General features: G+C 46.1%; 1 protein-coding gene across 1 annotated transcript in view; it reads left to right on the plus strand.

Annotated features, from left to right (window-relative positions):
- Window positions 1–10,078, plus strand: part of LOXHD1 (lipoxygenase homology domains 1) — a 140,804-nt gene extending 130,726 nt beyond the window's left edge. Inside the window, exons 36-38 of the mRNA XM_014959844.1 lie at window positions 5,115–5,253; window positions 6,770–6,931; window positions 9,598–10,078. Of these exons, the coding sequence (XP_014815330.1) occupies window positions 5,115–5,253; window positions 6,770–6,931; window positions 9,598–10,078 (782 nt within the window). The remainder of the gene's footprint in view (window positions 1–5,114; window positions 5,254–6,769; window positions 6,932–9,597) is intronic.
- Window positions 10,079–15,874: the final 5,796 nt, after the last annotated feature.

Raw genomic sequence — 15,874 nt, forward strand, 5'->3', positions numbered from 1 at the left:
CTTCTTCTTTCTCCTCCCACTGATGTGCCCCCTGGCACGCAGAGCCAGCTCAGTGAAGGGAAAGTCTCACGTTTAGACTCTGTGCATAACTGGACTTTGCATTTTTTTATAGACCAATATAAAAAGAAATTAAATATGTCTATTCCCTGTCTGAAACAAAAGAAAACCAGTACTTCATCTTTCTCTTCAGCCCCTAACCAATCCTTTCATTTCCCTAGACCAATAGAAAAAGAAATTAAATATGTCTATTCCCCGTCTGAAACAAGAGAAAACCAGTACTTCATCTTTCTTCAGCCCCTAACCAATCCTTTCATTTCCCTATCAGCTTTTAAGTAGAGTTTAATGCTGTGGCGGTGATTGCTTTGATGTGACACCCCTCCTGGCACCGGGGGACATGGACAGGGCAGGAAGATGTGGTCCTCTGCACATAACCAGCACGGCATCCACCTGGGGTGAATCGGTTATCCCAAGAAATGAAAAGCAGTATAGGATACTTCTACAACTTCCAGGTCTCCCAGTGAGAGGGAAGAGAAATATTTTTTCCCTAAAGGAGACAGGAGGATATATTGAGGCAGTAACACTGCTTTTTCTAAGAATGACCAACCAGTTTCCTGACTCGAGGTGCCCTTGTGTTGTAAAGGGACACCCTGCTGGTATTTGCTTTTCAGTGTTGAGCTCCTGATAGAGCCCAGAACCTGCTCTTTTAATAGCCCAGAGCTGAAAAATGCACCTTTTGGAGGGAACACCAGAAAAAAAAAAAACCAACTGCAATTTGTGCTTGCTTTGCCCTCAACTCCAACATGTGCTGGAAAGTCAGCTGTGTCCCATCTCTCCCTGTGATAAAAAAGCAGGTTTTTTGCTGCAGCTTTCCTGGTGAGCAGCTGCTGGGACCAGGCCAGAGAAGAGGGAGGAGAGAATGTGCATCTCAGTCAGTCTCTCTTCTCATACCACTGCTTAGCTCTGATCCTGTCCCAGTCATGCTGTTCACTGCTGGAAACAGGACTAAGATCACCAATTTATTCTCTCCTGGTCTGCAGTCATTGATCTCTCCCGCTGGAGAAGGGTGGGATGTTTTCTTTCTTTCATCCTGTACTATTTTAACTAAAGTTTTGATGGAAGCAGAGCAGCCTCCTGAATATGCTGCAGAGATGTTCATTGAACTTAAATGGAAATGAGCCTGCCAAAAAGATTAACGGCTGACACTGCCAACATGGTTAGAATAAATTTCCAGACAGCACCAAAGAGCAAGTTGCTCCAGTGAAAGAGTGGTGGGAGCCCAGGGGAACCTGGTAAGTTCTGCCCAGGAGGCAGTAAACTGGTGAGGATCTGTGAGGGTATCACACGCCAGCTCACCCCCAAAACCCATTCAATACCCTTCTTCTGCTGCTGGAGCCTGGAGGAGGTCTTTCATGTTTGGATGGTGCAAGGGCTACAAAGATGATGAGGGGACTAGAACATCTCTCTTATGAGGAAAAGCTGGGGGGTTGGGTTTATTTAGTCTGGAGAAGACTGAGGGAGGATCTGATCAAGGCCTATAAATACTTAAAGGTGTTGTCAGGATGTCAGGAGGATGGGGCCAGCCTTTTTTCAATGGTGCCCAGTGACAGGACAAGAGATAATGGGTACAAACTTGAACACAGGAAGTTCCATCTAAACATGAGGAGGAGCTTCCTTCCTGTGAGGGTGGCAGAGCCCTGGAAGAGGCTGCCCAGGAAGGTGGTGGAGCTTCTGACTCTGGAGACATTAAAAACTTGCCTGGACACATTCCTGTGCAACCTGCTCTGGGTGACCCTGCTCTGGTAGGGGGTTGGACTAGATGATCTCCAGAGGTCCCTTACAACCCCCTATTATTCTGTGATCCTGTGATCCAACTCCTTTGTCTGGGTCCTGCACCCATGGTATTTGCACAGGTCGTATCATTGGCACATGGTACTGTCCTCCCGGTTCAAGAGAGACATGAATGTACTGCAGAAGGGCCACAAAGATGATTAAGGAGTTGGAGCATCTGCTATATGAAGAGTGGCTGAGAGAGCTAAGACTGTTCAACTTGGAGAAGAAAAAGATCAGGGGGATTTTCTTGATGTGTACAGGTATCTGATGAGGAGAATAAAGAAGATGAACTCTTCTCAGCAATGTCCAGCGACAGGACAAGAGGCAACAAGCACAAATTGAAATAGAGGAAATTCTATCTAAACATAAGAAAAAATCTTTTTTTCTCTGCAGAGGTATTCAAACACCTGCAGAGGTTTCCCAGAGAGGTTCTAGAGTCTGCATCCTTGGAGTTAATCAAAACCTGACTGGACACAGCCCTGAGCCATGTGTCCCCTGCTTTATTTGACCTTGTTCTAAGCAGGAGATTGGACTAGAGGGTGTCCAGAGGTGTCTTACAGGCACAATGATTTTGCAGTTCTGTGCCCTGTAAATTGCAATTTAAGGTGCAAGTGGTGTCTTTGGTTGAGGTGATTTCCTGAAGAAGGTTCAGGAAGCCAAAGTACAAAACAGAAATGGCTATGAGGCTGGTAGAGAACTGCCAACACATGATGTGAAGGCATCACAGTCCACAGAAGCAGGGTGACATGTTGACGTAACTTTAAAAGATGTCATTATTTTTTTTTCAGGGCTAAAGAAGGTTAATATTTGCAAACTATGGAAGTAGGCACATGGCAGTGAGCTCTTGGAAACATAAGAGCTGTTTAGTGTCTCTGAGATGTAAGTAGTAAGTCAGTGGAGATCTCTCATGATGAACATAACCTTTCTCTGTCTGACTAATAACAGGATTTGTAAGTAGAACTGTCAGAACCTTCTGTCCACTCAAGCTGAACAAGGGCTTCTTCTATTTCAACAAAGAAGTGAAGAAAATGTTCCAAATGCCCTTTTTTTCATTTTCCAGTTGTTTTTCCACTGCAGAAATTAAATAAATAAAAATAATTTAAAAAAAAAAGGAAGTAGAAAACTAAAAGGAAGCTATGAAGCTATGACTCCTCAGAAGGCCCAGAGGCATGTTAGCTGATTTGGTGGCCTCCGCCAGAGCATCCATCCTTTAGTCTGTCTTGTGTTCATGTCCAGTTACAACCGTGGTTACTCGGCAAGATCAGGATGACATGGGTAATTTCCTTGCTGGCAGGGTCAAAGGAACAAGTTGCAATCTACCTTATGACCTTCAAATCCAAACATGAAGGGTTTGGGGGCCATAGAGAAAGGCACTACACCCTACAGATTGTGGTCAAGTAGCACTCCTGAGATTGGGAGGTACCCCCACAAACCATGCACACGCTGCTGTGTCTTTTTTAATAACCAGGGATTGTTTAATAGCAAGGGTTTGTTGTCCCTAAGACACAGTTGTGCCTCTCCCCAGGACAGTTCCAGTGTTGGTGTGCTGGGAAGGACACTCCAGCCCCGGCTCTCTCTGCTCACTGCTGCTGCTACTGGTATTGCAGAAGCCCCATCTTGTGCGAAGTGTTGGGCAAGGACAAGAGATGGCCTCTTGCCCAGAGAGCTTGAAATCTGGCTTATCTTAGACTGTCCTCCAACATCCTTACATCTGGTAAAAAGCCAGAGCGTCCTTCAAAAGCATGGCCTGACTCTAGAAAAGGGGTCAGATTATGGTCTTGAGCAGGTCATCATTGATTTTGGTATCAGAACAACGTCATGTTCACCGGTGACATTATCTGAAGAAAATATAGATCATTTCTAGTACCAGTAAGGTACTCCCGAAGAGAGGTACCTCACCTTCATATCCAAGCTATGTGAAAATATCAAAATCTTTTTTGCTTTGTTGTTTTGCTAGGAATTGCACCGGGTTGGCACTTGGAATACATTGACGTTACAGACTCCGCCATGGACAAGACATTTCGCTTCCAGTGTGATCGCTGGCTGGCTAAAAGTGAAGACGATGGGCAGCTCATAAGGGAACTGGCTTGTGCCAATAATGACATCCTGGAACTGAAGGAAAGGACCTGTAAGTTTAGAGCTGACTTGTGGCATTTGCTGAGGGACCTCAGAGGCCACAGGGCCACATCTCCTACACACTGCTCCACTAAGGGTTCCTGTGTAATATTTGTTGTAATATAATGCTTGTATTTGCAGGCTTTAAGGGTTAAATTACTTAAGGCACTCTTCAGTTCAAAAGTGCAATGCTGTGATAAGAAAGCAACAAATCAGGATTTATGAGGAAGAAAAAGATCTCATTCTGGGTAGAAACTTAAGAGGGGCCCATCTGCAGTGGTTCAACCCACCAGTAAGCCATAAGGACACATGGTTATGGTCTCATTAGAAATAATGGGCTTGAGTCTTTGAGGTGGAAAATAAGTTCAATCCTTAAAGCTTTGTAAGTAACATTGCTCCAGCTTCCTCCTTAACACGTTCTGGGCTACTAGCTCCAGTATCCCAGCTGAACATGATGGCTGAGCTTAACACCCCACAGCCCCAGGTCTGCTCGGGGTAATTCCACTGAGTCCAAGGTAATTACACTGGCGTCTAACGCCATGAGCAAGGGGTTTTTAACTGCACTGATGATATGCAAAGCATGCCTCAAGAGCTCCTGCATCGCAGTGCTCTTCTTCAAGAGAGTCCTGGAGAGTAAATAACCACGTTATTTCAGTCTGATTTCACTCTGCCCCTGCAAAAAAAAAAAAAAAAACAACAAAAAAAACAGCTTTGTGGTGGACATTTTGGGTACTTTCATGCCACTCTAGCATCTGAGCGCATCCTGTGGGGCACATGGATGCCCTCAATATCCCTGTTACGAACGGTGGCACAAAAGCTGTAGGATTTGGGCTGTGTGAAAAAAAGGGAGTGCTTAGCACAGCAGGGAGCTGGACACAGCTTGTTTGAGAGCAGCTCCCTCTCCTCTTGCTAGCTAATCGAGCAGCACTCATATTTTTCACATACTCTACCCCTGCACAAAATCCAAAGCACGTAGAAGTCAAAAGTCCCACAGATTTCAGTGTTTTTGAGGACAGCGTTTCTGTCCTTATTTTGCAAATGCTTTCTTGTGTGCTGTGATAAATATTAGGAAGAGAGCTTTTAAGCAAAGTGACAGCCAAATGAAGAGATTTTTCTGGCCATCTGCTCTTCCTTTTCTGTTTAACATGTGTGTTAATTATGCTCTAAAGCCTATGAGATTGTCACGGTAACAAGCGACAGAGAGGACGCAGAAACAAAGGAAAACATCTGGATCATCTTAGAAGGAAAGATGGGACGCTCGAAAGAATTTCTTATGGAAAACTCCTCCAAGAAAAGGAGATTTGAAAGGTAGTGGTCCTGGATGGTGGGCTAGAGGGACTCCCCACCAGCTGTGTGTCTTCACCTCTTCTTCAGGATGGTCTAGAGAGTTGTGTTTGTGCCATGCTGTTTCTCATCCCCCTTCCAAAAGGCCTAATGACTCATTGGGAGTAAATGGAAGATGTAAAATTAGTTTCTGATGGGCAGACGCAGAGGAGGTTTAAAAAATGACAAGAAAAAGCCGTTTGGTAAAAGGAAATGTAGATGATATCTGTGTGTGTGTGTTCTTTTGTGTTAGCACATACGAATGGGCTTTGGGTGAGCCCCGGGGGAGGCTGTGTATTTTTGAGCTGGGAGCAGCAGAAGGAAGCTGGAGGTGTTTTTAGTTCCTTTTGCAGCATCTCACTGGCAGTGGGAATCAGAGAGAAAGTAAAAATAGTTGGAGGCTAAATGTTGTCAGAGCTGCTCAGATTTGACTTTCCAGATGAATCTGGGAGGGGATGTAGGGGTAAGGCTGAAAGATCACTCTCGCGTGAGGAAAGCCAAATATCAGTCTTGTGCGCAGGCCAGCTGGAGGTGCATCTGTGTATGGTGGGGCAGATTCCTTCTCCCATGTTGGGACCAAAATCCTCCATGATTTGAGATGGATTTTCCACTTTCTTTAAGGACACAGCATGTCCTTAGGACAGGGGAGCCTCTTCAAAGTCATGGACACTGCTGATGCTCTGTTGCTTTGTAGGGGGGAAAGGTTCTTCTTGTGGCTCTGTAAAGAAAGGGGAAATGACAGCTGATGTGGACTCTAGTATGAATGGCTGAGATATATGAAACATGAGAGATCAGGAGGAGCTCCCTCCTGACCTTCAACTGATGGTGTCTACAGTGAAGTTAAAGACATCATTTTCCAGAGCATTAGTCTGTCATAGAATCACAGAATCACAGAATGGTTATAATTGAAAGGGACCTTCAAGATCACTGAGTTCCAACCCCCCTGCCCTGGGCAGAGACACTCTTTGGAGACAGGTTGGAAAAAGGACCAAAGCAAGGAGATAAACCTAACAGATATGCAGAAGACATGATAGGGAGCCAGCCAAGGGTTTGACAGAGACCTATTGTTTCTTTAAACTGTTTCCAAGCTGAGCTTCAGGAAGGGTGGCTGAACTAGCAAATTTAAAACAACTATGGTGGGTAGATGTGTAACAGATAGAGTATCTGTCAAGGATGAATGAGTAAGTGCCAGAGGGGAAATTAGTCATTCTTTAGCTTTATCTATAATGAGGCAAATTGATTTTGTGGGTCAAACAGCTCAAGTTTATCCTGGAAAGTCCTAGCGGCAATAATTTAGTGTCGCCCTTAATCAGAGAAAATACTAAATTTAAATATGGAAATTATACTTTGTGTTGAATGATTGTAGGTTAAATCAAATGACTTTAAATGAAGGCTTATCTTCTATCTTCTGTAGCCATGTGCAAATTACTTAACGTCCATATGAGACAAGTCACTTCCAGCCTTCAAGATGCTAACTGAAACTTCCCCCTGTTTCCTGTAGGGGAGCAACAGACACATTTCAGTTTTCTTCAAAGAACGTTGGGGATATCGCAGCCATCTGCGTTGGTCACTGCCCAAAAGATGGGAAGAAGTCATCTGCAAAAGCTGATGTCTTCTGGCATGTCCAAGAGATTATCGTAACGGAGATGGAGCTTTGCAACAAGTAAGTGCCTTCACATCTGCAAGGAGCCGCTCCAGGAGGGCATGGGGAAGATGAGCAGCTCCACATGTGTCCTCCTGAAGCATTTTGGGCTTCAGCAATAGGCTTACCAAATCTCAATCCCTTTCTGAAAGCTAAGGACAAGCTATTTGGTGTGTGGGGGACAGAACGTCCCCACCTGCCTCGCCTGTGCAAGTTTTGAGTAGTTAGAAAGGGAATTTGCACGTGCCGATAAGTTTATAAACAAACTGGTTTGTGTGAATCTTGCAGCTATGACAAATTAATGTCTCTGCTTATGGAAAATACTTAGACTGACCGAAATTCAAGGGGTTTGTAGGATGCTCTGCAGGTAAGTTTGTAAAAGGAGCTCCCAGAAACAAGTTGAGAGTAAGACAAAATCTGAACCTCTGATTCACACCAGTTTGGATGATACATCCTTCTGGTGTGGTCCAAAAGGCCCAATGGAATGGTTGGGGTCATGCAGCTCAGCTGCTCTTGTTTGAATGTGACTGAAATCAGCCATGGCCAAAATGAAAACCTGAACACATCAGGTCCTACAGGCTTGGGTCTGAGCCCTGTCTTTGGAAGGGGTGATGTTTACCACTCAGCGAGCAGATAGCACAGGGACTAAGCAGGAACTGGAGAAGATCATCCATTTGCAGAACAAACTGCTCTTCAGAGAAAATATCTACAACTTAATTGTGGATTTCTTTTTTTTCTCCACGATGTTTCCATTTCTGTTAAAAAATTTAACCATAAGGACTCTATTCCAACTGAGACAATTGAGTGTTTAAGAAGAAATCCTTGAAGTGGTTGGTTTTTTTTAGAAGCTAAGAGTCTCTCCTAGCAAATTAATCAGCCAGCAGAAGAGCCACAATAATATTTGCTGAATGAAAACTCAGTCAATTACATACTAAAACATGTTCTTTTTCCCCTGGTGGGGAAAAACCTGGAACCCTTAAAGTCCAGCTGTGCAGTCAAATCCATGCACTAAACATTGGGAGTGTGCCGAAACTGCTGAAGTGGTATGTTTTGAAGGGGCCAGAGATCTTCTCATAAAGCCCCAGATTTTTTAAAGCTGTATTAAATTAAAGAGGGCAGCCAGGAGATACCAGTAAAGCCTGCAGCCTGTTGTTGCTCTGCAGGCGCAACGCTTCACAGCAGTGTTTGCTCTGCAAACCATCAGCTGGAACAGACTACACCGTGAGAGCAACCTCTCACTTCAGGTATTCCCCATCGGAGACATCCAGAAACCCCACCCAGTCAAGGCAAAGACGAAATTAAAAGATTTATGAGATTGCTGCAGCAAGAGTTTTGAATTATACTGGGATTTCTGCCTTTTAATAATAGTATAACTTAATATGTGAAAGGACTGTATTTAGAAGCTTTTTGTTGAAATCCCAGGGAGAGAAAGGTCCTTCTTGACCCTCTTGAAGACTGGCATCCTCTATTATAACTCCAGACCATTAAATATTACGTAGCCCAGGAGATAAAACTGCAGCGTTGGGCAACCCCTTCACACCGCCCTCATGCAGATTATTTCTGTCCCTGAGCCTAAAATTTTGCTCCCACTGGAATTTCTCATTTACAAGGCTTCTTTCCAGAGAAAGAAGTGCTTCACTTTGGCTGCAGAAAAATGTCAAAATTGCTGGAAGCGCTGCTGGAAATGGCAGCAAACCTTTCCTCCAGGTGTTTATTTTACGTGCATGCATTGCAATCCAGCTACACTCCCACGAGGAAGACCTGGTGAAGGGGGAGGGAAGGAGGGAGAGGAGGGAAAAAAACAAAAAACACCTCATTTGGAAATGATCTGCATCATTGGAAATGAAATACATCATTAAAAGCAGAGTGCTCCAGCCTCTGGCCAGCTGCCAGGTAGGCGGTAATTTATGGATGTGCTGTGTGCTCCCTGCACATCCCCACAGGCAGCACTGCCAAGACAAGGGCTTCCAGCATCTGGTACCTATCAGTTCTGTGCTCAATTTTATTTTTTTATTTTTTTATATATTTTTTTTCACTGCTAAGGATGCATTGAATGATCCAGATGAGGAAAGGGGGGGAATTTAAACCTCCTCCTCCTCCCATCTTTCCTATTCCCTATTTCCTAGCCCAACCTCTACTGTACCAACACTGAGTACCATTGCTGAGCTCCCTTCAAGAGTGAGATCCTGATCTCAGACCAGCTAAAATCAGCAGCTCTGGGCTGCAGGATTGATTGATGGTCCTGCCTTGGTGGGTCTGTAAATGGACATGCCATGTCCCAGGCAGAAGAGGTGACAAGTGCCCCACAACAACCCTCCCATGAGCAGGGTGTCTGGGGCTGTCTAGGGAGACTTTGTGGTGTTCCGTTGCAGTTGCAATGTTCAATCATGGCTGCCTTTCCAGAGAGAAACTGTAGTGCTAGCACATACATGGAAAAGTACTGAAACAGCATTAATATTGGGCAGTTTAGTAGCAATGTCCACAACATTTAGAATCATAGAATGGTTTGGGCTGGAAGGGACCTTAAAGATCATCTAGTTCCAACCTGGTGCCATGGGCAGGGACACCTCCCACTAGACCAGGTTGCTCAAAGCCCCATCCAGCCTGGTCTTGAATACTTCCAGGGATGGGAACCAATAAAGCGGCCATCCACACCATTAACATGCTGCTAATTATCCCTTTGGCAGATATTATTTCAGGTGCAACGTGAAAATCCCTCTGCGTTACAAGAGGCGGGACTACAAAGTCTTCGAGTGTGCCAAGGTCACTGAAAGCTTTGCCAGCAAAGCCCGGAGCTTGGTGCCTGTCAAATACGAGACCATCGTGGTCACAGGCTTTGAAAAGGGGGCGGGGACCGACGCCAACGTCTTCATCACCATCTTCGGTTTGAACGGGGACTCGGGGAAGCGGGCGCTGAAGCAGAAGTTCAGGAACCTCTTTGAGCGGGGCAAAACCAACAGGTTTTACCTGGAAATGCTGGACATGGGGGAGCTAAAAAAAGTCCGTATTGAGCACGACAACAGCGGTCTGGCGCCGGGCTGGCTGGTGGAGCGGGTGGAGATCACCAACTCGGCAACTGGTGTCACCACCATATTTCCCTGCGGGAAGTGGCTGGATGAAAACCGGGGCGATGGGTTAATCTGGAGGGAGCTTTTTCCTAGGTACTGAGGAGGGCAGGGCTGAAGGGGGGGTTCCCATCCCTTCTGCATGGGGATTTTTCTCATTATGCTGTTTTGTACTGCATTTTACATTTTAAAACACTGCCTTTTATATGGAGAGATTTTTAGTAGCAGGATGTGCTTCCTGGTTTAACGTTTTGTAAAAGTAATACAGGTTTTTTAAAAGCACATATAAAATTGTGAATGAAATAAATACCTTTCTCGCATATTTATGATTAAAAGCCACAAGCAGCAGATTCATAAACTCTCCTTTAACAGTTCAGATGGTGTCTTCTGCTTTCAGCACCTTTCCTTGACAGGGCCAGGAAAGCCCCTTGGCCTCCACCACTGATGGGCTCCTTTCTTTAGATGAGTAAAGAGGACAAGGCAATTGAGCCAACATATTTAAGAAAATTAAGCTTGGAGATCCCAGTTTTTCTCACTTCTGCCAACTGTGAACGCTGCATGTCCAAACTCACACACTGCACCTCCAGAAGGCACCATGCTGAAAGCTGTGGGCACCGCAGGGCTTTCTGTGGGGAGGTTGGGAAGGACCCGTTATCCATCCAGCCAAGTCTCATGGGGTGGGATCTGGGGGCTCTTTTCCACTTGTGTGTATTCCCCCCCAAACCAGACCCAGCTCTCAGGCTGAATTCATCCAGGTCTGCCCGGAGCTGAGATCTACAGTTACAACAGCAGGAGCAAAAGACCCACCAGATAATTCCCGTGGAAGGAAGCTGTGCTAATGATATTCAGAGCTGTCTCAGGATCATCTTGCCCTATATGGCCTGAAAACCAACTCTGTTTCAGAGCAGCTGCCATTCATTTTAATTTTTTTCTTTTAGTAAGGATTGCTGTTCTGTTTGGTTTTTTTTCTGTGGTGGAGAAGCGATTTCCCAACCACAAAAAGGACCAGTGCTCCTGTAGATGAGCTCTTCCCATCTACTTGTATCTCTACAGGTACCAACAAGAAGGCTGTTTACAAATCACTCCTTCAGGAGCCCCATCTCCCTCCTCTGGGAGCAAAGCAGCAGGACACATCCTTTGGAGGAGGAAGGGGGGTGTCTGAACCCCTGTGAGAAGATGGCCTTCTTCCTGGCCCACCTGTGTCCTAAGAGAGGTTGTTCCTGCTCCCAGAAACTGCTTTTAAACAAGCACTTTGTGTGGACTGGGGTCAAGACTGGGTTAAACCCACTTAGCCCACTCACCCCAGCAGTCCCTGGGTTGGGGACAATGCTTCAGATGCTTCTGCTGGGACGTGGCAAGACCAGATTGGATGGGGTTTTGAGCAACCTGGTCTAGTGGGAGGTGTCCCTGCCCATGTCATGGGGATTGGAAGACGATGATCTTTAAGGTCCCTTCCAACCCAAACCGTTCTATGGTTCCATGACCTGGAGGTACCTGGCCATAAGGCAGGACTGTCCCACTGCTGAACCCCTGCCTGGTCATGGGCAAAGGAGGCCCCAGCAAAGGCTAGTGATGCAGAGATAGGAGTTAGGGGTGTATTGCAGGTGCTGTTGACTCCTCCTGGGTATCTGAAAGCTGCAGCATCCCACCAAAGCCCCATCAGGGAAGTACTGCATCTTCATTTTCCACAGCAAGCACCACCAAAGTGACTTGAGCTTATTCGGGCCTGTCTGTGCTCAGACTAACTCATTTTAGAAACCTTTATGGTTTTGGAGCAGTGCAAGTTGCTTAAGTGAGCCCAGTAATCAACCTCGTTGACAATCAGCTGCTCACTGATAGAAATAACAGTATCAGCCTTTACTGGCTGCGTTCTCACTCCTGCTGCAGACTGGTGCTACCAACCCCTCAGCAAGGACCAACCCAGGGCTGGGAGCTCACAGGAGGAGCAGAACAGCCCTTAGGAGGGCTGAAGGTGGGTGCTGGGTCAGCAGGCATGCTGCATTCCTGGGACCCTGCTGGGAGGGTGCTCTGCCTCCCTGGAAGCCAAGGGGTTCCCACGAGCAGAGTCTGGAGCATTTGGTTTTTCTGCGTTTGTGCAGTGACATTGCTCAGATGCAGTTCCCCAACGGGTGTTTTGAAACAAACAAAAAAAAAGGGATCAGGCTTTTGATCTCTCTGCTTTCCTTCCTATCCTGGTCTACCAGGGCTTTGAAGAGACTTCCCTGTCAATATAGTTGTCCCATTTTTAGACAAATGTGTGATGCAGTGAAATAGGAGTTTTTCCCATTAAAATACCGTAGTCCCAGCATTTCCAGTTGGCTCCAGTCAGAACCTGCTTGGTGTGGAGGTGCCAGAGATGGTGATTTTACAGTTTAACCCCTTCCAGCCCCTGAGAAAATTGACCATGACGCATGTGGGACCTGTACTGCTCCATGCTTCCAGCCCTTGGAGCAGTGGGTCATCTCCCGATCCCCACCCAATCCCTGTGTTGGACAAGGAAGAAAGAGAAATCCTTAGCTTCCTTGATGAGATCATAGAATCACAGAGTGGTTTGAGTTGAAAGAGGCCTTAAAGATCATCATGTTCCAACCCCCCTGCCCTGGGCAGGGACACCTCCCACCAAACCAGGTTGCTCCAAGCCCCCTCCAACCTGGCCTTGAACCCCTCCAGGGATGGGGCAGCCACAGCTTCTCTGGGCAACCTGGGCCAGGCTCTCACCAGTCTCACAGTGAAGAATGTCTTCCTAATATCTCATCTAAATCTCCCCTCTTTCAGTTTAAAACCCTTACCCCTCATCCTATGGTTCTATGTGCTCACATCTGGGAGTAATCACATGTAGCAAGTAGCTGCAGCTATGGATTGAGGTCCTGATGAAGCAAGAGTGAGTATCTTCGGAGTCACCAAATGGCTATGTAGGTGAGAGATGGTACTGTAGATAGCTGGGCTGCTGTCAAGTCCACCTGCCATTCCTGGTTGGGCATGTTCAACCCAAGAGCTCTGCTGAACACCAGGCAATGCCACCCTAACAAGGGCTCAGAGGGAGTTTTCCGATATGGGGTCAGCAACCTCACTGCCTCCCAGGAAGGCAACTTTGGCAAAGCATTAAAAAAACCCTGCTTTTTTCTTCTGAAGACTTCAAAAATGCCTCTTGTTTGTGTGAAACTCAACTCCACCCTGGCTCTGGGTAGTCCTTCTGTTGCTACAACAACTAATGCTACAGAAATAATAAGGCAAGAGTGGAGTTTTTCCAAGGGCTGGATTTGCATTAAGCGGCTAAAACCAAGATATTCTTAGCCAAGTAGAGAACTGGGGAGGAGAAAAGCCAAAATTGTCCTGGTGCTGTGCCTCTTGCAGGGCTCAGGCAATGGAGCAGAGCGTCCCAAAGCTGTATGTTGGGCAGATGCACAGCTGCTGTTCCCCCAACCACCCTCTACGTTCTTTTTTTTGCTCTTAACTGGTGGGGTTTTAATGCACATACCTGCATCCAAAAAACATGAACGTAAATGAGAAGAAGGAGCAAAGGACAAAGGTGGGTGGGACTCAGCAGGAGTCTGCAAAACTGGGCTGTCCCATCGTCTCCCCATCATTTTGGGAGCCCAATGAAAGTCCTGTGTTTACAAAAGCACTTGGGTGCTTCCAGTGAAAACAAGTCTAACCAAGGAGCCCTTTGTGACTTCGGATGCTAAGAGGTACTGGTTGTCTCTTGCTGCAGAACACAGAGAATTATTTGAAAATCTCTATGAAATTCCTGTGATAGCATCATCTACCTACCCTTACCTTACATTCATGAAGGCAGGAAAACTGAAGGCTGTGAAGTTTCCCTCCTATAATCTCCCCTTGCCCTTTTGCTAGGTGTAGAGGTCCATTTTGACAGAGAAAAAAAGCTCTATTTAAAACCACCACCACCACCAAGATGTTTACCGATGGGGTTTTACAGCTCTGAGCCGCAACCTGTGGGCCAGCTGAGGATTTAGATGCCACAGAACACAAGGGCTAAGCTTCCCAACCCCAGAGCAGATGCTCAAAGTGAATAAAGACCTGAATAAAGACACGTTGGCCCGTGCTGTGACACCTTAATGGCCACAACACCCCTCTCCCTCCCCAGCACAGCCGTTCTCTCAGCAGGGCTGTTATCAGATTATGGTGGCGTGTTGGCTGCGGCAGCTTTTGAAGCAGAAAACCGATTGCCATCTCAAAGCAACTCTTCTCAACGCCGTTACCCTCTTGAAGGACATCAGCAAGATCTCAGCAAGCAACTGAGATTTTCCCCAGCTGGACCAGCAGGTCATTTTTAACCTGTTTTTTCAATTTGTTAAAGCTTCCTATAATGGGAACTTCGTATTGCCTGAATAGGGTGCATCCCTCACGCAGCCCTTGCTGGGTGCTGGAGCAGCCAGTGGTTCCCCTCAGCCACGGGATCCAAATCTCTACAATCAGCAGCCGTCTGCTTCCAAGGCTCATTTAGTCGAATCACACAGTCAAAGCTGGGGACTGGTCTCAGCCTTTCGACACGGGACGCATGAGGAGGAACAGCCACATCGAGAGTGGGTAGGAGGAGAGACCAGCACCATCCAAAAATGTGGGAAAAAAATAAAACTGCAAGAGAACCTACCCAATGAGCTGTGCAAGGTGCACAGTTGGGCACATCATGGAATCACGGAATTGTCAGAGTTGGAAGGGACCTCTAGAGATCATCTGGTCCAACTCCTCTGCTAAAGCAGGAACGTCCAATATGGCCCTTTGGATTCTCCAGCGGGTAACAAAAGGATTGAAAATACCCTGAAATATATTTGTATTCGTTTGGAGGATTTTTTTTTTCCTTTTAATATTTTTTTCTTTCCTTAGTTACTAAACAGGAGACCTGCTGAGAGGGAGTCACTTCTTCACTGGGAGGATGGAGGACCTCTTGGTACCTCTGCAGGACTTGCTAGAGATATCCTACAGGCACTGGGGGATGTGTTTAGAGGAGAAATCTTTCTTTAATTATTGCCAGCCTGGTTCCAGAAAGAGATTTTGGTACCTAATCACACCAGTAGTACCACAGGACATCCCGCATGGTGGTGTGCCCCATGTGGAGCACCTCACCTCGCTGCTGCTGTGGAGCTCGAGCATCAACAGCCCCTGCAAGCCAACTGGGCAGAGGATTTTACACCCCAGCAGCCTCTCTTCTGCACATCAAAGTCCAAATGCTTAAGCAGTGAAAGAAGGATTAACTCTGACCCAAAGAAACAAGGAACGAGCGGTAAATAAAGACCAGGAGATTGCCCTGCCAGGTGACTTCTGTGTGGCACAGGTTTATAGTTAGCAATGCAGGTTTTTTTATTAGTTATAAATAAAGTACAAAAAATCCACCAAAAGTGAATCTAAGCATTTACACAATTTCTAATGTCTTTTCATTTCTTCAATGCACTATTGCTTTAATATTAATAATAAATATTTTTCTAGCTTTCTTCTATAAAATAGTCTATGTAGCAAAATGTTGCACAGCACAACAGAACAGCAGTAGGAGTACAAAAATGTGGGTGATCCTTTCACCAGCCCGAGTCATTAAAGGAGAGGGTTTGTTGGTGTTTTTTTTTTCTCGCTCACCCCTTGTTCTACTCATCCCTTTTGCAGTGTCTTTGCTGGGGAGGGAAAACAACCGACCCCTGTCCCTGCATGGCTTAAAACCGCAGCTCCAGGCTACAGGGGAGGAGTGTTACAGAGCAGCAAAGGGGGGAAAAAAAAATAAAAATAAAAAAAACGAAACATCACAGGCAGGTTTTAAACCTAGGGTAAGGCAAAGTCAACAAAGCAGAGCAGCACCCTGAAGGGACAGAGAGAAAAACAGTAAGATACAGCCATTTTGTGCCTTTCTAACCCAAAAGAGACTTGCATCCAAAGCCTTTTTGGGGGGGGG

Source organism: Calidris pugnax, unplaced genomic scaffold (genome assembly GCF_001431845.1).
Source record: "Calidris pugnax isolate Ruff unplaced genomic scaffold, ASM143184v1 scaffold474, whole genome shotgun sequence".
Lineage (NCBI taxonomy): Eukaryota > Metazoa > Chordata > Aves > Charadriiformes > Scolopacidae > Calidris > Calidris pugnax.